Raw genomic sequence first — 23,624 nt, forward strand, 5'->3', positions numbered from 1 at the left:
TCTGGTTTGTGATTTTGGTGTCGCATCGCGCACACTTGTTTCTTATCCGGGTAAACATAGAGTAGACCTAAATTCTCTTCTTAGAACGTCCGAAATCTCACGATACCTTTACAAGCTCGATCGTCGCTCCCGCGCTCATCACCGGTGTTTATAGTAGTCTAGATGTAGTGTAACCCCATCACGTCGTATTGCGACTACCTGCCCGCCTTCTCCACGGTCAGTCACCCCCAAAAGTAAGGTAGATAAACCCACAGTCACTACTTCAATACTTGCTGCAAAAGCCTGAATAACTTGTGTTGACAATTGTATAGTTCATTAAAATGAGTATATAAGAGCAAGTGGGTATCATGAAAAAATCTTCCAAGTCTAGTGTAGCCCTCTACCAGTATCAAAAAGGTCGTAAAACAAAATGAAAGCAGTGTATCCTCCCCAGTACGGAGAAGCTCGGACCAAGCCTCGCGGCTCGGCACCCGAGGGTTGTGTAGTGTATTGGCGTCAATGGTCGTCAAGTAATGGCCTTTTGCCCTCGTCCCGTCCGCATGTGTTCAACACATCGCCCCGCTATCCCTCCCGTATAGCACCTTTGCACTTCTCTCGCTCAGAGTATCCGGCTCGACGCTGATCTGGATATCCGTCTTCTTCATTACATTCCCCATCGGTAGCGCTGTTGTTCCATCGTTCATACGGAGATGCGCCGAGTGACCGAATCGAGAATCCCGTGTAAGATCTCCTGTGTCGTCCTTCAAGGCCGCGCTTCCGGATATATCGTGCGATTCAGCATGCGCATCGAAGCCCCTCGTTGCGAATGCGATAAGTTGATTGAGGACCTCGAATTCGAGCTTGAGCTTGATGGCGTATGCGAGTGTCTTCCAGCTGGTTTGGATTTCGTACAGGCCTATGTACTGTAGGACCAGGATCGTGACGTCGAGCAAGATGACCACCGTGTTGACGATGATAAGATGGTTGAAGACCCGCTTGGCGTGTGGGCCTCGGAAGGCGGCCGAGCTGCGCATGAGAGCGAAGGTGCGATAGATATAGAGACCACTTATGAGGCACTCTTGGAAGACGAACCAGGTAACCTGGAAGATCTCCCACTTCTCGTAGATCTGTAGCCACCTCTTAGGATTCGGTGAATTCGAGCCAGCAAAAAGCGCAGTCGCCCCTCCTTGCACGATTATGCAGGCTGCTATGATCATGCAGAGCAACCACCAATCTCTCTTTCCAGAACTGATGAGGTGTAGTCGTGACCAGAGTACGATGGATTGGCCAGTGATCATGAGCATACCCCCGCCACACGCCAAGGCGATCTCCAGCGGGGCCGAGTCGGATATCCCATAGTTGCGGATGAAGTACCCAAAGGCATGTATGGCGATACCGACCGAGGCTGCGATGAGCGTGTAAAAGTACACGCCGTGATAGGTGCGAAAGAGGCGGAAGATCTTGACGAAGACCTCGAGGGTATGGGAGACGGCGAGGGCGAGGAAGACGATGACGACAAGAGAGGTTTTGTGAGACAGCGTATGGTTCGTGGTCATACCCTCCACCCGGTCGGACATTTGTTGGGAAGCCATTGTCGGCGTTGGGTGCGATATTGTCTTGTGATGTGGTTGGCTTTAGGTATGAGGTCGCCGAACGCCAGTCGCGAGCAGGGAACGGCGCGCAGTCTCCTCTTCAAGGGACGTAAGATCACTCTTCCTGGAGCTGACGCCACAAGTAGTCTGCCTCATTTTACAGTCAACCAGCCGCCAAGAAACTCTGCACCTCTCAATTCACTACCCTGCATCCTGGTTCCTGGTTAGGCAATAATCCTCACTGGTCGCAAACGCGATCTACGTCAACTCGGCAGGGCACAGACATCCAGAAACGTGTCCCCGTGACCCAAATGAAGAGACTAAAACGCAGCCTTGTTTCCGAAACGCGGTAGGGAACGTGGCGGGCTGCAAGAATTGTCGGGGCTGGCCCCGCGGGGGAGATGTCACCCTGCTAAAGGAAATGAGACAGAGGCCTAAAATTGCGTATATCCTTGTAGCCGTAGAGCAACGGCAACGTTATACCGCTCGCGTCAGGTGAACGTTGCTTGACATCGCGCGCAATCGGATGGTGTTGTTGTTAAGGTTGAATGAGCTTGAAGACACAGACCTCGAATGCGTTCTCCGGCAAAGGGTTTCTGATGTTGTTCACGTCGCGCTACGTGACAAGCCTGGCAAGCAGCGCTCTGATCAGGTCGGGCGGGTTGAAAATGCGATGTGAATAACTATGAGCCCAGGTTTACCGCGTGTTGCAGGATTCCGAGTTAAAGATACGCTCGCACGACGTGAATGGAAGGATTGGTGGTGAAAGAGCGCCGCTCGGTAGATGGGCGGAAAGTGGCCGCGCCACGTTTTCGTGAGGGCTGGAAAGTCGAGCTAGGCACGTCATCGAGAGCACGTGCGCACGCGTTTCCGACCGGGCGAGGTCACATACCGGGCCCCGCTTAAACACCACTGGGCGTCTCATCTCCCCTATCCTTAATTGTCATCAAGCGCACTTCTCTGAGAACTTTCGTTACCCGTACCATCAGCCACGCATCGATATATGGCTTTCGATCGGTTCCGTTTGAAAACTTCTGATCTTCACGCGTAAGTCTTTTGCTGGGCACAAAGACCGACGAGTTTCATCCGGCTCATTCATGAGACAGCTCATAAGCTCTAGTTAAGAATGGTCCACGCGTGTGGCCAGAACAGAAGACCGTGCCGCTGTGTTAATCGTATTTGCGAGCGAAGCTGAGTACCTCTGGATGCGATGGCCATCGCGCATTGTAGCCGCGGTAGCTTCCATGAACACCAATCTCGTCCACGCAGGCATCATCTCCATGTCGAGTGATGCAGTAAACAACAGTGAGAGCTGGAATGCAGAGTCTCGTCTCCATGGTAACGAGTCTACTACGCAGATGAGACCGCCCAGCGCCATCGAGGACCAGATCGTTGGTCTCTACATCATCATTCACCATCAGAACCCAGACTCCCTTATGCGCATAGTGATCTGGGTTGATTCAGCCCGCTCTACCTACTGATGATCTCTGCCAGAGTACTAGATTTCATTCACTCACATCTGATAGTTTCACACTCTTTCCAGGTACGAGTCACTGGCAGCGATAGGACGCTGTTGTAGGTTTACAAGTGGTCTAGACGATTATTTAACCCTTTTCGCTTGCTCTCTTTCGTATGAACACCACTTGCAACTTCAGCAACATCAAGCTTCAACATCCGATTTGACAAGAGCTCATTCGATACAAGCCACCGCGATGTCTACTACTTCAGAACAGTCCAAGGGCAGCCGCCCTACGAAAAGCAATAACTTCCGTCGCCGTAACGGTCCCAACACAAAGGCCTACGTCAATACCCTTTCGCCCGCCGGCCAAGTCAACAAAGTCTTAACAGACATGGCAAACCTAAACGGCGGCAACCACCTCCGCAACTGGTCAGCTTCCGCGCGCAAGGAGCTAGCCCCTAACATTACCATCAAAGTGGAGGTTTTAGACCCCAAGGGCAACAAAGTGAACGTCAACATGCCCAAGCTAGCCTTCTTCGCTGCTTCATCGGCTTTCCGCCAGCACTTAGAGGCTAACCCAGATGATACCTGGGTCAAATTCTGCCACAAGGACGTCTCTCTCGATTCCATGCGGACGATCGCAAAGTGGTTGCGGACAATCTGTACTGACCAGCAGTACACTGATATCCCCATACCCAAGGAAGTCAAGAAGGGTTTAGAGTTGCGTCTTGCTGCGCAGGTGCTGGGTATGACACAATATACGTCTCAGATCATCAAAGGTTACATATGCGGCCTCATCTACCGTCCCGTGGAGGCAGAGGAATTGGTCCTGGTGGCTGAGACAACGCGCAAGGAAACGGTAGAAGATCCTATCGTGGACGCTTTAGCCAACTACGTCGCTTACCTGTGTCGGTACCATCTGGTCAGCAGGGAGATAGAAGACCAATATCTGGCCGTTCTTGCCGGGGGCAAATGTGCGAAGCTATTGGATGCCGTGGAAGACCACAAGGTTCGGGCTATCGCGCAGAACGGATGGAAGGCTGTATGCCCTCGGCCACTGGCGGAGCTTTAGACCCAGAATTAGGTTCATCGTAGTAGTCTTAGCTTAGGTTGGTGAAGCTTCTGTTTTCGTTACCACTGACGGTACATTCGTAACCAAGACATGCCAACCAGCGTGGTAACGCCAGGCGAGAACAAGTGTGAGCAATGAACAGTATTTCGTAGGATTGAACAAGCACCCACATTTTCAAAGTGTACCGCGTTGCCGCATTCAAAATAGTGATTCGATTAGAGTACTATCATACTGACGTATTTAGACCTTGTTCAGCCAAATGAGCTTACTCTGGTAGTCGCCCATTGGCCACGCGATGTTAAGCCCGCCGTTCATGTACGTAGCCCCGCTATAGGTGGCATTGTCCAGGTCGTTGCTATATCTCGCCTTAGGATCCAAGCCCTGTAGTTTGAGCGGAGGTGCTGCTGGCTTGATCATGTACTGTTGCTGGAACGCAAAGACTATGCTCTGGTTTCCTTCTGCACTGACGAATTGCACACCAGGCCAGTTGCTGCTGTCGGGATGCGCAAGGCGGTAGAAATCACCGGAGATGACAACGGGGTTCACCGCCTTGGCCTGGGCCATGATGGAAGGCACGGCGGAAGCTTCCTCTGGGGAGAGTTCGGATGGGTTGAGTTCGAGACCGAAGGAGCCGCACATCATAGCAACGTGACCGCGGTATTCGATGCTGATGTTGCGATGGGTGAGACCGTTGGGAACCGCAGATATGTGGCAACCCATTGCGGAGGGCGGGTAGACCAGGGATGTGCCCATTTGGATCGTGAGACGGTTTGAAGCATCGGTGTTATCACTGGTCCAGTGCTGGGGCCAGTAGTGTAGAAGACCAGGGTCAAATCGGCCTCCACCTGATGCACAACCCTCCCAGAGTACATCAGGATAGCTGGTCGTGAGATTGTCGATAACGCGGTATAGGCCGAGGATATAAGTGTAGTCATCAGATGGGCGGGCAAGCTCATGCATGCCACGGTTGTTGTCCCATTTGACGTATTGGACGTTGGCGGAATCGAGTACACGAGAAATCGAGCTGATGATGTAGTCCTGGACTTCCGGCAACCCTACGTTCAGAACCAACTGGTTTCGTGTCAACGTCCTTTGGTGCTTTCCAGCATGCAGGACCCAGTCGGGGTGCTCATGGTACAAGGTGGAATTGGGGTTTACCATCTCTGGTTCTACCCAAATACCAAATTGTAAAGGCGTGGACGACGCATTCAACACTGTAAAGTTATTGACTTGCTCCACGTACGGACCTAGACCATCGGGGAACTTTGCTGGGTTGGGTGTCCAATCTCCGAGACCCATAGTATCATTGTTGCGTGGGTATTCGACACCAAACCAGCCATCGTCCATTACGAACAGTTCAATTCCAAGCTCTTCCGCCTCGCCGGCCAGGCTGACCAGAGACGTTTCGTTGATGTCGAAACTCAGCCCCTCCCACGAGTTGAGCAGAATGGGGCGGGTTTGGTCCGTGAACTTGTGTCGAGAGAGGTGATTGCGATAGAGATCATGGAACGAGCGCGACACGCCACCAACACCCTGAGAGGAGTACACACCGACAGCTTCGGGAGACTGGAACATCTCCCCTGGTGCCACGCGAATACTGGAATGAAGCGGGTTAAGGCCCATGAGAACGCGCACATAGCCGTTGGAGAAGCGCTGTGCTGTAGCTTCAAAGCTACCAGTCCACACTAAACTGATGCCCCAAGCCTCTCCGTTAGACTCGGTGGTGGTTGGCGAAACCAACGCGAAGAAAGGGTTGTGAAGATGAGATGCGTATCCTGCGGTACTCCGGAATCTGATAGATGTCAGTATTTATACAGCAACGCCTAGGCATATCAACTCACGAAGTCTCGCCATAATCGATCTTCCTCCTCACGGTCTGGAACTCATGCGACCAATCACCGTGGGGCTCAATCATCTCGAGGTCAAGATTGGGGAAGTCGGTGCTAAAGCTCGACGCTCTCTCGATGACGATATCAGCAGTACCGTTGTTCGCAATGCTGAAGCTACGTGCAATAGCGTTGTACTTGGGGAAGATTGAGTACATCAATGCAGCGGAAACGTCCGACACGTTGTCGTACATGTGCACGGTTACCGTCGTGACATCGCCAGCTTCTCCATAAGTCGCAGGTAGTCCTGGCAGAGAAGGCTTTCCCTGTACAATGTCGTGGGATTGGTAGCGGAAAGCGGATATCGTGTCGCCATCGGCGTGTTCGATATGGATAGCTGGTAAACGGAAGTCACCGCGGCCAATATCGGGAAACTCGCGACGCTCGTTGCCTATCTCGCCAGCTACCCATCCGGATGGTAGGATGTAGGCTGGTGGTGTGAAGTCGTCGGTTGGTCCTCCAAAGTGATCTGAGATGAGGTCGCCAGACTCGGTATCAACGTGGAACAGGTATGACATGCCGTCGGCGGTAAGTGTGAAGTTTGTGCCAGATGCCTGAATAGCTGCCTCGAATCAGCGACTGCCTCTATTGTAACCTATAGCCATATCTTACCATCTTGCGCCACGGTAGCGCTGGCCAAAAGGCTCAACGCGAGACCCTTGATACCAATCATTGCTAGATCTTGCAGGTGAGCAATGCATCACGAAAAGTCGTCAAGGTACCTGCTTAAGTACACCTCCCAACCACCCTGGTCGCATGCCTAGCTTACATCGGGGATGCAGTGAACTGATCATCGTGAGGGGAAGTGGGGAGGGTCCGGGGTCGACAGACAAGCTCTTCTGCCATGGAACTCTGCGTAAATTGCAGTGATTGGGCCAGCTGCGGAAGTTGGCGGATAGGATGCCGGATGGAGAAGGGACGGTGCTACTCTGGGTCGGTGCGACGTTTAGCCGCGGTTGATGTCGTCAACGGTCCCATAGAAGGCTGCAGCTGCCATCGCTCATCAGGTACACTAGCACAACGTTGAGCGGAAAACTACAGGAAAACGATATGGCTGCCGTAGAAAAGCCGTTCAAGTAGCGCCAGCACCTCGTTCAAGGAAAAAACTGGACACCCTAGAGTCTACATTAACATGGAAAGCTGCAAAGGATACGGCCAACGTCAACGTAGGCTCCAGGGTATCCAATTTTTCCTTGAATGAGGTGCCAACTGCTAGAAAACATGGCACGGGTGCAAATCTCGGGATGTATATTGTTGGCGAAAATGTCAGAATAACCTACTTTCGACATCACCTGAGCGCTATGAAGTCATGATGTCCCATGCTCGAGGCTAGAGCGCCCAGCTGTCAGTGCTGTAAAAGGGCCAAAGTCGTGATGCATGTTATTAAACTATACTGACGCTGGATAAGCTTTTGCTCAAACGCTTGACTCGTCAACTCACAAACCCGTCTTGCGATCTATCTCTGCTATGTCTTCCGCAAGATGAGAGCCATCACCCATGGCCTGATCCGTAGCTAGGGCTCTCATACTCCAGGCATGCCCAACCACGCTCTGACCTGTGGGACGCCTCTTGGAAGGAAGTAAACAGTCCACAGCGCTGCAAAGGCGACCAAAAGGCCCGTGAACTTCTCAAACCAGGTGTGAAAGTAGGCGGCCGTCATGAGGAGCATCCACCACATCAGCGCGGCGACACCAAGCGCGAACTTGACGCCACGCGCAGTAGCCTCGCCCTCAGACTTGACGAGGTCTTTCTCCACTGCCACGCTCGCAACTTTGCCATCGGGCAAGGTGATGAGCCTTCCATCCCTCAGTCCCTCTACACGCGTCAACGCAGGCAGAAACTCCAGCCACAGGAGTGACGAGCCAAGTATGAGCAAGAAGACGTGTCCGGAAATATCGTGTCCGCCCTTCCATGTTCCACCAACTGCCTTGCACGTCGCCGCGGTAATGTACTCTCTCGTGGTGCTCATTTCTTCCCTCGCCTCCGGATCCCTGATGATTTCGCACTGGCCTCCCGTGAACCTAAACCCGCGGTCAATCAGCGGCGGCCCAAAGCACCACTGCGTCATGAAGCACCACCATGTTGTCACGACGCCATATCGCATCACCGCTCGGATGCGTCTCGCGCTGGCACCCTGACCGAATCCAGGGTGAAAGGTGACGAAGACGGCGAACGCGAGTGTCGTCCAGAACCAGCCTTGCTTGACAAAGTATACGTTGAAGATGTTCTTCTTCTGCGCAAAGTACGAGGGCGCGAATTCGGCGGGGTGGGACTGGAGGACGGTGGAGTAGGGCGCACTGCGGTTTGAGGGCGATATTATGCTGAACACGCTACCCATGAGGAGCGTCAATGGGTAGATGGCGATGAGCTGCGCTTCGAGGCGGGTGGGGAGGAAGGGCGACCGCCGCGCGGACGGAGAGCGAACGGTACCGCTGGGCATGCCGGTTGTGATGGGAACCCCATTGCTGATGTCGGTGTCGGCTTTTCGACGCGTTGCCATGGTTGTTGTGGACGGGGGATGGGCTCTGTTGAGCTGGAGGGTAAGGAAGCGGCAATTCAATGGGCGGAAACTGGGTCGACCATAAAGCAGGATCGTATGCGAGAAGAACTAGGTTTGTTGGCTAGATCGCAGGAAGTGGGCAGCTGCTCCCACGAAGCGAAACTCGCGAACAATGACGTTATTTGGTTTTGGCGGCTCAGCCACTACTGTGGCGCGACACCCTAGCCCTATGCGGCCTGCCACCGCCTGCCTCCACACGTCAACCTAGAAAAAACCTCAACACCCTGGAGCCTACATCAACGTTGAGCTACCTACCTTACACATTTTAATTTACCGTAGTCTGCAAACCTGTTCAGTTTTTTTTGTGCCTAAGGCGTCCAGGCCCGAGTCCATAGGGACTTTGACACAACCTTGGAATGTGTACAATTAGCGACAGCACATCACGAGCCTGATGACGCGACACTCCATTATGTTCATTAAAACGCATCATCGCTACATCTAGTTGGACAGTGATGCAAGCATCGAGGGGTCTCAAGTATCATCAACGCCCAATGAAGCTCGATGGGTTAGTGACATGGCCGTGCAGTAGCCAACTACTCGCAGGCACAGGGACACGCTGAGTTAGAATGTATCGAACCATGGCAGTCTGAAGGTGATTTACGTACACATTCCGTCTATCGGATGGATCTCAGTCAAGTTGTCGAATTTTGGAAGTAAACTAGGCAAGACGACATTCACCGTGAAACTCCTCCACAAATACATTTCACTGTAGTTGCCTAGTTCCGCTCACCGCATGTCACTTATGGCTCTCTCAATGGTCAATCAACTCTCTCCACTTCCTTCAAGTCGCCCACATGGAGTCAGTAGTCGCCGTCCACACGAACGAGGGCAGCCCAGAAGCGCAATCTGCTCTGGCCGCGCTCGCAGCCACTCTGAACATCAATGAGAACGCGCTGAAGACGGCTCTCAATGGCGCGTTCGATCTGCTGCCCGCGGCCGCAGGTAATACAATGCTTGCGCTGCAAATGAGCTCTCAACGGCTGTCGTACCACATTGACAGCAAGGCTTTGGTCGAGATTATCATAACATTTCGACGAGCATTCGGCGGCGCTCTGAGTATGGAACGAGGTCAGTGTTACAGAGAGTCCAATATAGTTCCACGCTGACAGAACTTCTCAGTCAAGTATGCGACACCCGCCCGGGCAACTTACAATCAAGTCCATGGGCCGTATTCAGATCAAAACGTACATATTGGTCCTCCGCGGTACTCTGCCCCAGGTTTTCGATCCGGCGAGCCTGTTGGCCAACACTATAACTTCCCGGTAGCAGCACACTACCAAACTCAGAACTATCCACTGCCGTGGGGCTCAGGCTATAATTATAACGCCCTAAGGAACGCGTCACAGCCAGGTGTGATGTCGACGAACCACATATCTCCTGTCTCCCCAGGTCACCAAGGTCCTATAATGGCTAGTCAGAGGAACGAGGCGCCCTCGGTACTTCCAGTCGGTCCATATTTCGGTCGGTATCAGTGAGTGATACGAGAGTTTGGCCCACTCGTGAAAGACGTAGCGGAAGGCTGGTTTTGATGACACATTTGTGGTATTCTGTACAAACAAGCTAATCGGGTTGCAATGTTTCATGAATTCTTCGCCTTTGGTCGGTAGGCTGCCGAGCTCTTGATTCCTTAGCCATGATATCGACCTTGAATGTGACTTCATTCCAAGGTTACCAGCGTTTAGCATAGCCTACACAATAGTTAGCTTGCTCAAAGGACAAGTGATCAACTTCCATCTACGTGCGGAACAAGCAAACGTTCTCGTATTGTTGCATAAAGAAGGAGTATACACGCGTGAGTCGAGGAACAATAAGGTCATGTCGTCTTTGAATAGCTCAGGGATGTTTGACTCAACTTCTCCTGCCTTCACCTGGTATATACACACAGAAGAATGTCGTGCTCACGGTCGGTTCTGCCTTACTTCCCATACCTTCAGTGTTTATAAGTTCTCTTTTTTACCATCGTCTTCCCTCTGAAACGTCAAACTTATAACGAATAATCATCATATACACTATCATGGCCAATAACTCGAACTCCGACAGCCCCAATCACGAAGAACCTTCTGGTGGTGCTGGATATCGCCCCCTGAAATACCTGGACGAATCTCTATTCCCCAACAACGACGGGGACTTTGCACCTTCATTCATGCAGCCACATGGACCAGCCAGTCGCCTACACACTCGACGTAAGCCATTATAACGATACTGTAGTCTTCAATCTAATTTTCATGCGTAGCCCCAGCGGCAAATCCACCCCCATGGGAAGACCCGGCTCAGGCTTGGCGGTACGTGGATGACGACAGGGTATGGACCGGCGAGGCCTTCGTGGTTTCCCGTCGTACTCGGCCTGATACAAGGACAGCCAGAGCCAATCCGCATGCCTCTGGATCTTCAACTGCAGCTGCAGCTCCACAAAACCCTAGGCAAAGCCAAGCACCGAGGGGCCTACATGGTCCTGTTGTCTTTGGCTCCATTGGACAACCGCAAGCTCCAGTAGATCTTCAGCAGCGTGAGCCAGGCAGTAAGATGACTCAAAACACCTTGGTAGTCTTCCCGCTAAATCATTATTCCGCAGCCTTGTCAACTCCAGTTCCTGGTAGCCGTGATGGTGCCTTGCGAGGTACACCTGTAGCTCCTCGAAAGACCGTGAAAGCCCCATCACCTAGCAGCAATGGTGAATTCGTGTTCACCGACTGGAACGACGAAGCCAAGCGAGAGCTCTTCATGTGGAAAGTAAAGCGCAAGAAGGGCTACCCTTTCTTTTTGCATCTCTTTCCTGGTGAGACTGCGGATTCACTACACGAGGCGTTCAAGTTGTACAAAAATGAAGGAGAGCGTTTGTTGAACGGATAAGGGTGCGCAGGACCGGTGGTGTTTGGATTCAGGTAGGACGTATACGTATTCGTTGGACGGACGGAGGACATTAATGCGATCTGGGATGCTGGCTTCACGTCAGTGAACTTGTTGGATTGAATGGGTAATATAGCGCTGTGCCCCATCAGGCCATAGTATGAGGATACGTCTGAAAGGCGATAATGTTTTGCATATCGTCGCGTCCGAACAGGAAATGGCTCCAAGCCCAAGTCCGCGACGCAGATATGTGTTGAATATTGAACGAGTAGTCGGAATGAATCAACTGAAAAGAATGACGAGTCATCGTGACGTGAGGCGCGTGTTGCGCGGGATTAGTCATCGACATTAGCGCGTCAATCTCGCGTGGCCGCCAGTCGTCATCGTCATTGTCCTCTCACCAAACGCATCTCATCCCATCTCCTTCCGGGCACATTCTCCTCACTTCGCTTCATGCTTTTCGCGAATAACATGCGTTCATCCGTGTTATAGAGGCAGTCACAAGATGGATATGTGGAGCTACTGATCATGTCCGTCCACACGTGGTCTTGCTTTGCTAGACAGACCTCGGGATCCCGCGATGCACGCAGCAATACCGCGAGGCTCTCTGACAACCGAGAAACTCGTACGACAACTAGTTTCTGTTCTGATTCGAAACCCAGCAGTCAACACACCGTACACAAATGTCAGGATCCCATTCAAATCCGGTCTTGGCTTTCATGGCACTACACACAAGACAGCACTTGGAATGCTTAACCATGGGGATAGCTCTTATCTGGCCTTTCAAAGACGGCTTCATCTGAGGCCGAAAATTCCGAAGAGTCGAAGATCATGGCCCTGACGGGAGCTGCGACGCTTGTGCGACATGAAGAACCCCAGCATCCTAGCGAGCGGTCGGCCCCGCCGCGCACTGGCGTTTGACACACTGTTCCGACCACTCTCGATCGCCAAGCTGGCCTGTAAACGTTGTGAAAGCGTTCCATCATGTAATTCCGGCAATGCCAACGACGGGTGGCTGAGGGAAGCAGATGTCACTGAGACTCATGGGATTCAGAAGCATTTATTCGCAGTAGGCCTCAGGAGGTGCACCTGATGAGCTCACTGGTACCATCCCTTTACTTCACAGTCATCTGTTCATCTTGCTGCCGGACAGCTGTTTCTCGTCTACGTCTTCTTTCGATCCGCTAATTAACAAACTCTCTCGATATGAAGCTCTCTCTGGAATTGACTCTCGGTCTACTGGCCGTATCATGCGTCGATGCATTCGTCGTTCCCCCTCGCACGCTATGGGCAGTATGTTGATCCGATGCACCACCTTGGCTACTCAACACGTTATCTCTCTTGTTAAAGCCTGTCACTCACTGCATATGCTGACACTCATGCTAGACCAAAGCAAACCTTGCCTCTCGCTCGTATCGCGCACACCCTGTCAGACGTGACGCAGACTTTCAGAGCTTGGACTCGTTGACCCAAGGAGGAAGTCGCCGCCGCGAGGCTCAAAAGCAAGGTGGCGGAGGTGGTGGTCTCACGATCGGAGGCCTCACTCTAGGCGGCCCAGGCGGTGGTATCACTGGCAACGGTCTCAAGCTCGGCGGAAATCAGCAGGGCAATGGTACTGCGGCAGCCGCAGAGGAGCCCAAGTCTTCAGCAGCAGAGGGCGAGAAGTCCGCCACCGCCGGTGAAAAGCCTGCTGTCGCCGCCGAGCAAGAGTCAGAAGGGGGTGCGGCTGGCGCTGGCGCTGGCGCTGGTACGGAGAACCAGCCCGGACGCGCCGAAGGAGACGCAGCAAGGAAAGAATCTGAACAGGAAGCTCAAGAGGCCGAGGGTGAGAAGTCAAACGGCGTCAAGGCTACTGAAGAGTCCGAGAAGTTCTCTGAGGAATCTGGTATCACCCTCGGCGAGGACGGTGCCGCGGCGAACCTCGGTGGAAACCTGGGCATCACGCAGGGCTCCGACGGCAGCAAGTCAATCGGCGGGTCAAACGGTATCAACATCGCCGCTAATGGGGACGCAACACTAGCAGGTAATGAGTGAGAATTGGCCGCCTGCCAACACAAGGATGTGTCAACCCTTTCTGTTCATTTCCTTTGTATTTCTCACTTGTTTATAAATCTCTGTACAATGATCACATTTCTGCAGCTCACACTTCAAGAAATACCCTAGTTGCTTGCTTGAAAGGGCTGGGCTCTCTCACCAGCGCGAATAGACGGTGTGAGCAAACGGCCATCATCCTGTCGCGTAGCTTGGAAAGCGTCAAAGCTTGTTGCGAACCTCACAGGTTAACCTCTTATAGAGGCCAGCCGTTGTCATTTTGATTTTCCACTTTCTCTTCCGTAGTTCACTGCTCATCGCTCATATCTGCGCCTGGCGTGGCTTCCTCCCTGTCGAGGACGCTCCGCCAAGCATGGACCCTGCTGTGCATATCAGGTAGGTACGACCCAAGCTCGCACCCCATCGCCACAACGCACACACGAGGTGACCATATTCAAAAAAAAAATCATGGCTTCCGCGGCTTTCGAGAACGACGATTCCGGCGGTCATCCAGCACGGCAGCAGCAGCCCACAACCCTCTCCAACAGCTCGGTTACCTCGGTAAACAACGGCTCCGACAGCGACGATGAGAAAGATCTCTTCGAACTGAGACTACAGCTGGTTGTTGCAGACCGCAAGAACAGCGATCTAGAGCGCGAGCTTCAGCGCTCACAACATGCAGTCGCCATGGTCAGAGCTTCAAACAGGAATCTACAGCAGACGAATGCGCTCAACGTCGCCGCGGCCTCCGAAGCAGAGGCACTTCGCGCGAAAGTTGAGGCACTCGAGAATTCTGCCGCAGAGAAAGATTCGGAGTTGAAAGCCACGCGACATGATGTGACCGTTGCGGTACAGGATGCGGAGAACACTCACGCCCGGCTGCGTTCGTCCCAGGACCACAACAGTCGACTCGAGCGCAAAGTGCGGTCTCTTGAGAGCGAATTGTCCGAAGCCAACATTCGCTCAAACAAGGCCGCCATGAGCCAAGCGGAGGTCGACGATCTGCGAACCCAGCTCGCCCAGCACTCAAGTCAGAATCGACAATATGCTCAGAGGGTGCAAATGAGCACAACCGATGCAGAGCGCCTGAAGGCACAGATCGACGGTCAGAAGAGAGAGCTAGACGACGTTCAAGCCAAGCTTGCCGCGGCCGAGTCATCGCGAGATTGGTATGTCTTTCAATATCCCCCTTCCCGACTCTCGATAGACCCTGGAGACATTCAGTGTGTTGCCAGCGCTCCTAGGAATCCTGAAACTGCTGCGAATTCCTCCAAGCCTCCCCAAGAGCTGCTAATCGAGTTTCCCTTTACCGAACATGTCGCTAACATGTCTACAGGCACCGTGATGAGCACACTCAGATCTTGGCAGTCCGTAACACAATCAATGCCGGACGTGCGCCCGAGATCGACCGCTTGAAGACCGAGGTCACCAAGCTGAGTAAAGAGGTGAAAGGCAAAAAGGACCAAGTACCTAGGTTGAAGCGCGACATAGCCTACTATATCGCTCACCTCGACCTGGCATATAGAGATGCCCGAGTCTACACCTGCGGTCACAATAATCTTAACAACGTCGTCCAAGACAGGAACGAGACCCGTCAGTGGGACGAAGCTTCAGTAGCCGAAGAGTTCTTCCGAGATTGGGAGGAGGATGCCGAGTTCGTGGTGGAGTACAACAGCGCTAGACAACACATTCTCAATCATCATCGTGCGCATGAGAGCATGAAGCGCGGTCGGGGAGATGGGTCTGGGTGGATTCGGGACGAATTCCTCCACGTTGATTCCAAACGTAGGGTCAACGTCACCTACAACTGATGTTATGACGGGATGGACGGGGCGGATATACGGGTCTATGATGACTGCATAACGAGTACTGCTCGCGGAAGGCATGATGACGATGGAGGCGGGAGGTGTACGGTGTGATGTGTGTGGTTTGTATGAAAGACGCTGATATCGCAAGGATAACGATGCGCTACTCTAACCAGACGTACATGTACATAGAAAAATCTCCAAACGAGCTTGGCTATTGCCTACATCCCTGTGTGTCTCACGGTCTGGAGTGTGGTACCTGGAGTGTGGTACATAGGCATTGCTACATAATGTGAAGGGAGCGAGCGAATGACGTAATGCGCACTAAAATACTGTGCAAACCGCCCTAACACCAATATCCTACAACATCCTCATCCCGTTTGATCTCAACATCAACATTTCATTTTACAGGGATAATAGTTATTCCGACAAATGCCGGCTTTCACGCCAACTCTTTTTCCTGTTTCAGATCAGCTCTGTGCCAATTTAAGCTACGATCATTTCCACCAGCATTTGATCTTGAGTCGTCTTTTGCGATTTTGGGAAGGCGAACACAACGACTATTCGAACACATCCTGAGAAAGAGATTGAAAAGTTCATTGGAGGAACAAAGGGCTCGCTAAGACGGGTTTTAAACGCTGTTTTTCTTTCTGCGCCAACAAACCCGACCTATACACATTATGCAACAACCGCCCTCCAGACGCGGCCGTCCAAACCGGCAACCGCCTTCTTCAGAACCATCAAGAGGTACCCACACGGGCCGCGGTTGCGGCCGCGGCGACTCCAACCCCATCTCAGACCGAGGACGAGGACGAGGAGCATCCAGGGGCAGAGGACAAGGCCGCGGTCGCGGCAGACCCAACTTCAGACCGGACCCCGACGAACCCCCTGTCCCCTCATTCGCATATATCCACCCCGGAACAAGCGTCTCAATCATTCTCAAACAGGATCAACCCACCGGACACCAAGTCCGCGGTATCGTCGCCGACCTGCTAACGCGGGGTGATCATCCGCGAGGTGTGAAAGTGAGGTTACGAGATGGAAGGGTGGGGAGGGTGCAGAAGCTTGTTAGTGAGAGTGAGGGACAGCAGGGTGAGGCTGTTGTTGGGGGCGCTGGGGCGGGGCTGGGTAGGGATGGTGAGGGTGGCGGAGGTATGGGAAGAGCAGGTGGGAGGATGGTTGGAGGCAGGGTGGAGAGAGATATTAGGGATGATGACGAGTATCTTTATGATGAAGGCAGGACTCGGAGACAGCCGGCTGACATGGGGCTTTTTGCTGCGTTGGAAGAGGCGGATCGGAGACACCAGGGTGGAGGTGGGGTGGAGGTGGCGACGTGTCCGGTTTGTGGAGAATTCGAGGGGGATGAGGCGGCGGTTGCGCATCATGTTGAGGAGCATTTTGGGGGATGAGGTACCTGGGAATGGAGGTCTTGATGCGTTCGGCATACAAGTATGCTCTCGTGACACTATCACAATCTCTGAAGAACAATCACCAATACATATAACATATGCAAAGACGTTCCCTTCTTCATCGTTAACTTTTGAAATTTCGTTTCACACTACTTCTTCCAATAAGTCACAAGCGGCATTCATTTCCTCAAGCAGATCTCATGCATAAGATAATAATGAGAGACGCCAGGCAATGCTCAAATCCCTCGAAGGCCAATGTGAAAATCAATGCTTCGCACCCAAATACAGGAGAGCGATCCAAACGACCGTCTATGCATCTACTGCTCGCGCATCTCCTGTATCCAACGCCATGAATGAAATCTGTCGGAAATGTTCTGCCAAGGCTATACACACGAATCAAAGGTCGGATGATGTGTTTAAAACGGAGCGTGGTGGTGGTTGTCGTTACGTGGGTATGATCGGGGCGTTTAGAAGGGGAAACCACCGGGCGGTCCTCCTCTCCGGCCACCGCTGGGCATGCCACCCATGCCGCCAAACGGACTTCCACCGCCGCCGGAGCTGAAGTGGAAACCACCTCCCCCTCCGCGGCCGCCTCCCATACCTCCGCCCATGCCGCCGAACATTTGCATGACTGTGAATTGCGTTAGTCGTGAACTTTCTTTCATAGACATGAGAATACTTACGGATCTCTGGGTCAATGCCGCCACCCATGCCACCCATGCCTCCTCCCATGCCTCCGCCGCCGAACATGTCGTTGGGATCGACAAGATCAGCGCCGGAGTCGTATCTCTCGCGCTTTTGTGGGTCGCTCAGAGTCTCATGTGCTTCTTGAATCTCCTTGAACCTGTCCGCAGCATCCGCGTCGTCTGGGTTCTTGTCGGGGTGGTGGACAATGGCCAGCTTGCGGTATGCCTTCTTGATCTGTGTCTCTGTGGCGTCCTTCTCGATACCGAGAATCTTGTAGTAGTCCTTCCTCTTGCTCTTCTTAAGCTCCATCTCGGCATCGCGGATTTCTTTAGCAATGCCAGGCTCCGATGGGTTCTCTTCCTGGATAGCCTTGAGATCACGTACAGCCTCCTCCCAGTTACCGTTCTCTCCCAGGGCCTTCGCCCGGGTCTTCCGTGCCTTTGTGTAGCTGGGATCGAGCTCGAGGGCCTTCTCGCAGTCTGCAATGGCTTGTTTCCAGCTCTTTTGCCGGCTATGGCACAGGGCTCGGTTCTGTAGGATCTTGGAGTTTGTGCCCTTGTTCGAGGGGTCGACTGCGAGTGCCTGCGTGTAGGTGTCGATGGCTTCTTGGTACCTGCCGGACTTAAAGGCAGCGTTGCCCTCTTGCTTCATGCGGTCCAGCTTTTGCACCATTCGCAGGTACTTGACAGCGGCCTTGAAGTCGGGGTCGCATGCCAGTGCTTGTCTAAAGTGCTGTACAGCCTTGTCGTTCTCGCCCTGGGCGTATAGGATGCGGCCGCGCAGTACGAGGGCGTCAGGGTCCTGGTTGTTGTACCGTAGTAGCGACATGGCTACGTTTTGTGCCTCTCCGAGTGCATTGGCATTGCCCATGCGCAGATGTGCCTCTCCCCGCATGAGCTGCCACTTCCGGGGCTTGTCTACACCAGCGCCAAGACCCTTCTCAGCCTCGTTGAGGGCGTATATGACCATGGAACCCGAGCCCTCGTTCCGTGATGTGTCTTCGGCCATGCGGAGGTGTTTCTGCATTGTCAACGCGGGCTGCTTGTCTTTGGCCGTGGCATTGATGGAGTCGTACACCTGCACAGCCTCGTCCGGCCGGCCCAGGCTAGTATATACTCTGCCTAACCGCAGGAGGATCTTCATGTTGTTGGGGTCCAGCTCGTCGGCCATCTTGCAGTCCTCCATGGCCTCGTAGAACTTGTTGGCGGAAATGTAGGCGGCGGCCCGGTTCGAGTAGTAGGTGGCATTTTTGGGGTCGGCTTCGATCGCTGCGGATTGGTTAGCCAGAAGCTCTCCCGGTGTACTGTAGTGCAAAGCTTCGGCTAGAGCATGGGCAGTGTCACTACGCACCTTTTGAGTATTCCTCGATGGCCCGCGGGTAGTCTTTGATCTTGAAGAACTTGTTGCCGGCCGCCTTGTACTCCTCGGCGTCTATCGTCGGGGGCTCAGCGGGCGGGGTGGCAGCCTCGGGGGTCGCGGCGTAGTTTGCAGTGGGCGGCGGCGGGCTCTTGGTGTAGCGGTGTGGTGGAGGAGCAGGCCCGTCGGGGGCGCCGTTGCCGTTCGTCTTGGGCGTGTCGGCGACGGGGCTCGAGGGGGCGGGCGAGGACGAGTGGTCCCGGTCCACGTCCATTGGCTGGGGCGTGGGCTGGTCCATGGCGGACATCTGCGAGGACAGGCGCTGGCGCTCCTCGGGCGGGAGGTTTAGCGGGTGGGAGTCGCGGTCGTACTTGGACGAGCGCTTGGACGAGTAGGAGCTCGAGCGGCGGCTGGAGGAGCGTTCCCGGTCCTTGACCTTGGAGTGGGTGTGCTTGTCAGGCGAGGCAGGAGGGGTGCCTGAGTTAGCCTGGGGGGAGGGTCGGGGGGCAAGGTTGGGGATATCTCTGGTCTTGGACGACTTCTTTGAGGATGCGAAGAAGGAGGGAAGAACCATGGGGGCGAGCTGCGGAAGGATAGCGGCCTGGACGGTGTCACTAGAAAATTAGTCTGGCTGCAGCGACTGTTGGTTGAGATCCAGGGCGGATAAAAATTAAGCTGGGATTTTGGTCCTAAAAACGTTGCTAGAATGTTCCATATCAGCGAGGTTAAGCCCGCTAGCACTTCTGCCACAGAGTCAAGCCGCAGCGGACGTGCATCGGAAGGCTGGGCTGATAGTCGCCTACCACGCCAATCGCCCTGCATGCGGCACCGACTTACTGCCCGTTGGCACGTCGCGGAAGCGGTAAACGCTCTGCAATTACCTTTCTCTCACTCTCGACACACGACTATACGCTGTGGGACTCCAGGACTACCTCGAGTGGGGCATCCGACTCGCCCAATCCGCGGAGAGAGGCTGGGACGCGCAGTATCAACAGACGACAACAATACCTTGCATAGGGGATGCGATAGTCTGTCCACTACCAACGCTCATCGTCCTTTTTATCGTCGATGCGCTGGCCTCTCAACCACCAGCCTGCTTCTTTGTGTGCCAATGTAAAACGCTCTCTGTTTGCAGGTGCATGCACACACTCGGCCATGGCAACAACAACACCGAGAAGATGACTTGAGGTAGACAAGCGCTTATACGATGACTCGCCGTTGCGGAGAGACGTTCAAAGGCAGCAAGACCGACAATGATCCCCCGAACAGGAAATTGGCGTGGCTGTGGTTTGTCACAGGGTGTCTGTCAACGATCTGATGCAGAGGATGCTTTCCATTTAGTCGACTGTTCATGTTCTCGGTTCCCATTGACACGACTGTATCCGGACTACCTAGGTATTTCAGCTCAGCGTGCCCTCACGTGCGTCACCAGCTGACTACACACCATCTCACCATGCACTAGCTCAGTAGCTGTCAGGCTCCCACGGAACTCGTTACCTGGTTCCACAAAGTCACAGCACATGCCACATAGATATCCGTAGAGCATCCGATCTCATACCATATAGTAACCCTGCCCAAGTGTTTACCCGGCTGTGCCCCTCGTCTTCGTCATCCCGCCCACCTGACGCGCACGTGCCATCAGGGACCGCGCCGTCACCTCCAGGTCCAAAGCTTCACTCCACATCTCAAGATAGCAATCGCGCTTGGGCGCAACAGCGGGAGCCACAACCATCGGCCCCTCAAACGCTTCACCGCTAGCTCCCCGCCACCTTTCTCCCCTTGCACCCGCGCCAACAGCACGTATGACCGGCGGCGACCAACAACGAGTGGCCACCTCTGACTACCGCTCTGATTACCGCCACGGTCTCGACACAACTCCCACGCAGCAGCAGCCCTCGATTCACGCGTCGGATCGCCTGTCCATCAATATGGGCCTCACGTACAACATCTACCTCAACTCGACCACGTCGCGCATCTACGGCTGCAAGAACTGCAAGACGCATCTCTCCAACCACGACGACATACTCAGCAGGGTGAGCGCATATTGAACTCCCACATGTAGTCATATCGCTAACCGTCATGAGAACTTCCGCGGTCAACACGGCAAGGCGTACCTCTTCGATACCGTTGTCAATATCACCGAGTCGGACCCCAACGAGCGCAACATGACCACGGGACGTCACATAGTACGCGACATCCACTGCCGCCAGTGCAAGGAGACCGTCGGCTGGAAATACGATAAGGCGTATGAAGCCAGTGAAAAGTACAAGGAGGGCAAGTTCATCTTGGAGGAAGAGCTTCTGTGCACCGTCACCTGAAGACGGAACTCTACTACGCAGCATCGACGTCATATTGAAAGGGCATTTGCTGGGAGTTTTGGATTGGATACTGCGATACGGCTTGTTTACCCGGATGGTGTTTACACGCTTGGACTTTGGTGAGCTTTGGACAAGGCGTTCATGTGGATTCACATGGTATGTTGCACTCTATAGCGTTGTTGCAATTTCCTATCGATATACTGAAGTACTGGTGCGGAAGGAGGCGGAGAGCTACGTCGAGCTTCAAGCTCGTCCGAGTCCGTCGCGAACCGGGGCACCCGACAGCAACCCAAGACGCGGGTCGAAACATTCCTTGATCAACCTCTCAGGATTCGCGTACTATCTTAGCGATTTTTATCTAAGCTACTATACACGCCTGCAGCCAATGTGCTCTCACTGCCCATCCTCTCTACCCCGCAGTCGAACCTTGGCGGGGTAGGAGCTACCACACCACATCATCACCGAGGAGCATTTCGCGCCTCCGATGTCGTCAGGGCGTGCGCCCTGTACTTAGTCCACAAGCTCCACTTGGTTGCATGCAGTTTTTTGAATTACATCTGCTTTCCTCCTGAATCTCTTGATCACAAACTTTTCTTTTGACTTTCAATAACGATAATTACTTCTGACAACATACCAAGAGGCACGACATGAAAGCAGTCGTATTCAAGGGACCGGGGAAGGTGGTGATTGAAGACAGACCAATTCCGAAGATTCAAGATGCAGGAGATGTTATCGTAAAGGTTGAAAAGGCACGTATGCTGATCAATACCATCACCTCCCACTAATTCTTATTCTTCACAGACGGCATTATGCGGCAGGTACTGAAAGTCACCACCTATAACAAGAGCATCTCTGACATATAGTCCAAGCGAATTACACGTCTTCCGAGGTCACCAGCCATCTGCTACCGACTTTGTGATGGGCCATGAGTTTACCGGTCACGTTCACGAAGTAGGCTCATCGGTAAAGACCTTGAAAGTTGGCGACCATGTCGTCTCTCCCTTCACAACATGCTGTGGCGAGTGTTTTTACTGCACCCACGGCTTCTCCTCGCGATGCGTAAAATGTCAGCTTTTTGGATGCCCTGCCCTAGACGGTGGCCAGGCAGAATACGTCCGGATTCCCCTCGCAGACTCCACAGCCGTCAAAGCACCACCTGGCATCAAAGACGAGGCACTGGTTCTTATGGCAGACATCTTTCCAACAGGCATGTTTGCAGCCAAGAACGGCTTCCAACATTCCACTCCCGAGGAAATCAAGGACAGTGTCGTTGTGCTTATTGGCTGTGGTCCTGTAGCTCTCTGCGCGCTCTGCAACATCACCGACTACAAGCCAAAGCACATTCTCGCTGTTGACTCAGTACCTTCGCGCCTCGAACTTGCCAAGTCACTGGGTGCGGAACCCTGGAACTTCCAGACTGATCGCGAGGGTCTCGATAAGCGCGTCAAGGAGCTCACAGACGGCCGTGGAGCAGACATTGTCATCGAAGTGGTCGGTCTGTCTCCTGCGCTTCGAATGGGATACGAGTTGATCCGACCCTGGGGCGTCATCAGCTCGGTCGGAGTCCACAACGGCGAGATACCCTGGTCTGGAAATGAGGCGTATGGAAAGAACGTCAGAGTTCAGATGGGAAGGTGCCCTGTGAGAAGTTTTTTTGAAGAAGCACTTGACAGCTTGAAGAGGCATCAGGATAAGCTTGGGTGAGTTTGATGATAATGCAGGAGTGTAAGTCGCTGACTAACATGTGACAGCTTTATGGCTGATAAAGTCATGCCGTTGAGCGACGCCATTGAGGGCTACGAGTTGTTCGACAAGATGAAGGTGCAGAAGGTCGTTTTCGAGGCGCAAAAGTAGGGCGCATGCAGGTTGACTGCATTGAGTGGTGTTGAGGCGGTGTGAGGCTATGATACGGCGTTTGAGAGAGTGGATAAAGCACGAGCTGGCGTTGGTTGATGTGTGAGCGCGCATTGGGTGGTGTTGGGAGGCCGCTGCATACGTAGGCGTGGTGAAGGCCTAGTCTCAATCGAACAATGGAAGGCAGAAAACCCGCGCATCCCAGCCAATCATCGAATTCAGCGGCACGATACATTCACATTCTAGTCGTGGCTAGCCAGTACCCTGAAAATGCTGGATTTAGCTGCATCCTCGCGGGGCCTTGGCCGTTTTCAGGGCTCGTGCACGCGGGGTCTATTCTGTTCTGTGTTCGGTGATGGGGCGCGCGAGAGTTGCGAACAGCTTGATGCATTCACGCCGGCATGCAGGCCATGCATGGTGATTGCTCCCGTAGATTCAGTGCCGCCTGCTGCACGAGGACAGCGATTGCGCCGAATCCCCTGCAGTGCCTCCCAGCACCTGCAATGTCTGTGAATAGGGCAAGGCTCGTCCGTCTCGCTAAGGAAAGCTACATCCTGCCGCCCTAATATTGCGCAGACCCAGGGCTTCGTCTCCCCTCCGTCACCTTACCTCCACTCTATCTGCACGCTCCAGAGAGGTTCCGCCAACACGCCTCTTCTCTTCTCCCACGCGTCCCCCAATCCTCCTCTCCGCTCCCTCCCACCTACCCTTGCTCCCTCCCCCTCTTACCTATCTGTCCGCTATCCCGCACCGACCACCTCCCCCGCCA

General features: G+C 53.6%; 9 protein-coding genes across 9 annotated transcripts; 5 read left to right on the forward strand and 4 right to left on the reverse strand.

The window, feature by feature from the left end:
* Positions 1-545: 545 nt before the first annotated feature.
* On the reverse strand, positions 546-1,571 carry J4E90_001768 (uncharacterized protein; the record flags this gene model as incomplete). The annotated part of the gene is made up of 1 exon (XM_051431352.1): positions 546-1,571. The coding sequence occupies one exon, from the start codon at positions 1,569-1,571 to the stop codon at positions 546-548; it is 1,026 nt and encodes a 341-aa protein (XP_051294486.1).
* A 1,712-nt stretch (positions 1,572-3,283) lies between these two features.
* Positions 3,284-4,102, forward strand: J4E90_001769 (uncharacterized protein; the record flags this gene model as incomplete). The annotated part of the gene is made up of 1 exon (XM_051431353.1): positions 3,284-4,102. One exon carries the CDS (start codon positions 3,284-3,286, stop codon positions 4,100-4,102), a length of 819 nt encoding a protein of 272 aa, XP_051294487.1.
* Positions 4,103-4,342: 240 nt separating this feature from the next.
* J4E90_001770 (uncharacterized protein) lies at positions 4,343-6,661 on the reverse strand (the record flags this gene model as incomplete). Its single annotated transcript, XM_051431354.1, has 3 exons — positions 4,343-5,894; positions 5,944-6,550; positions 6,601-6,661. The coding sequence occupies 3 exons, from the start codon at positions 6,659-6,661 to the stop codon at positions 4,343-4,345; spliced, it is 2,220 nt and encodes a 739-aa protein (XP_051294488.1).
* Positions 6,662-7,510: 849 nt separating this feature from the next.
* J4E90_001771 (uncharacterized protein) lies at positions 7,511-8,488 on the reverse strand (the record flags this gene model as incomplete). Its single annotated transcript, XM_051431355.1, has 1 exon — positions 7,511-8,488. The coding sequence occupies one exon, from the start codon at positions 8,486-8,488 to the stop codon at positions 7,511-7,513; it is 978 nt and encodes a 325-aa protein (XP_051294489.1).
* A 4,113-nt stretch (positions 8,489-12,601) lies between these two features.
* J4E90_001772 (uncharacterized protein) lies at positions 12,602-13,429 on the forward strand (the record flags this gene model as incomplete). The annotated part of the gene is made up of 2 exons (XM_051431356.1): positions 12,602-12,688; positions 12,782-13,429. The coding sequence occupies 2 exons, from the start codon at positions 12,602-12,604 to the stop codon at positions 13,427-13,429; spliced, it is 735 nt and encodes a 244-aa protein (XP_051294490.1).
* A 465-nt stretch (positions 13,430-13,894) lies between these two features.
* J4E90_001773 (uncharacterized protein) lies at positions 13,895-15,237 on the forward strand (the record flags this gene model as incomplete). The annotated part of the gene is made up of 2 exons (XM_051431357.1): positions 13,895-14,595; positions 14,763-15,237. 2 exons carry the CDS (start codon positions 13,895-13,897, stop codon positions 15,235-15,237), a joined length of 1,176 nt encoding a protein of 391 aa, XP_051294491.1.
* A 1,870-nt stretch (positions 15,238-17,107) lies between these two features.
* Positions 17,108-19,257, reverse strand: J4E90_001774 (uncharacterized protein; the record flags this gene model as incomplete). Its single annotated transcript, XM_051431358.1, has 3 exons — positions 17,108-17,271; positions 17,324-18,595; positions 18,678-19,257. 3 exons carry the CDS (start codon positions 19,255-19,257, stop codon positions 17,108-17,110), a joined length of 2,016 nt encoding a protein of 671 aa, XP_051294492.1.
* A 1,228-nt stretch (positions 19,258-20,485) lies between these two features.
* Positions 20,486-21,001, forward strand: J4E90_001775 (uncharacterized protein; the record flags this gene model as incomplete). The annotated part of the gene is made up of 2 exons (XM_051431359.1): positions 20,486-20,716; positions 20,768-21,001. The coding sequence occupies 2 exons, from the start codon at positions 20,486-20,488 to the stop codon at positions 20,999-21,001; spliced, it is 465 nt and encodes a 154-aa protein (XP_051294493.1).
* A 647-nt stretch (positions 21,002-21,648) lies between these two features.
* Positions 21,649-22,855, forward strand: J4E90_001776 (uncharacterized protein; the record flags this gene model as incomplete). Its single annotated transcript, XM_051431360.1, has 3 exons — positions 21,649-21,754; positions 22,095-22,701; positions 22,753-22,855. The coding sequence occupies 3 exons, from the start codon at positions 21,649-21,651 to the stop codon at positions 22,853-22,855; spliced, it is 816 nt and encodes a 271-aa protein (XP_051294494.1).
* Positions 22,856-23,624: the final 769 nt, after the last annotated feature.

The sequence above is a fragment of the Alternaria incomplexa genome, assembly GCF_024043165.1.
Source record: "Alternaria incomplexa strain BMP 0042 chromosome Unknown scaffold_2, whole genome shotgun sequence".
Taxonomy (NCBI): domain Eukaryota; kingdom Fungi; phylum Ascomycota; class Dothideomycetes; order Pleosporales; family Pleosporaceae; genus Alternaria; species Alternaria incomplexa.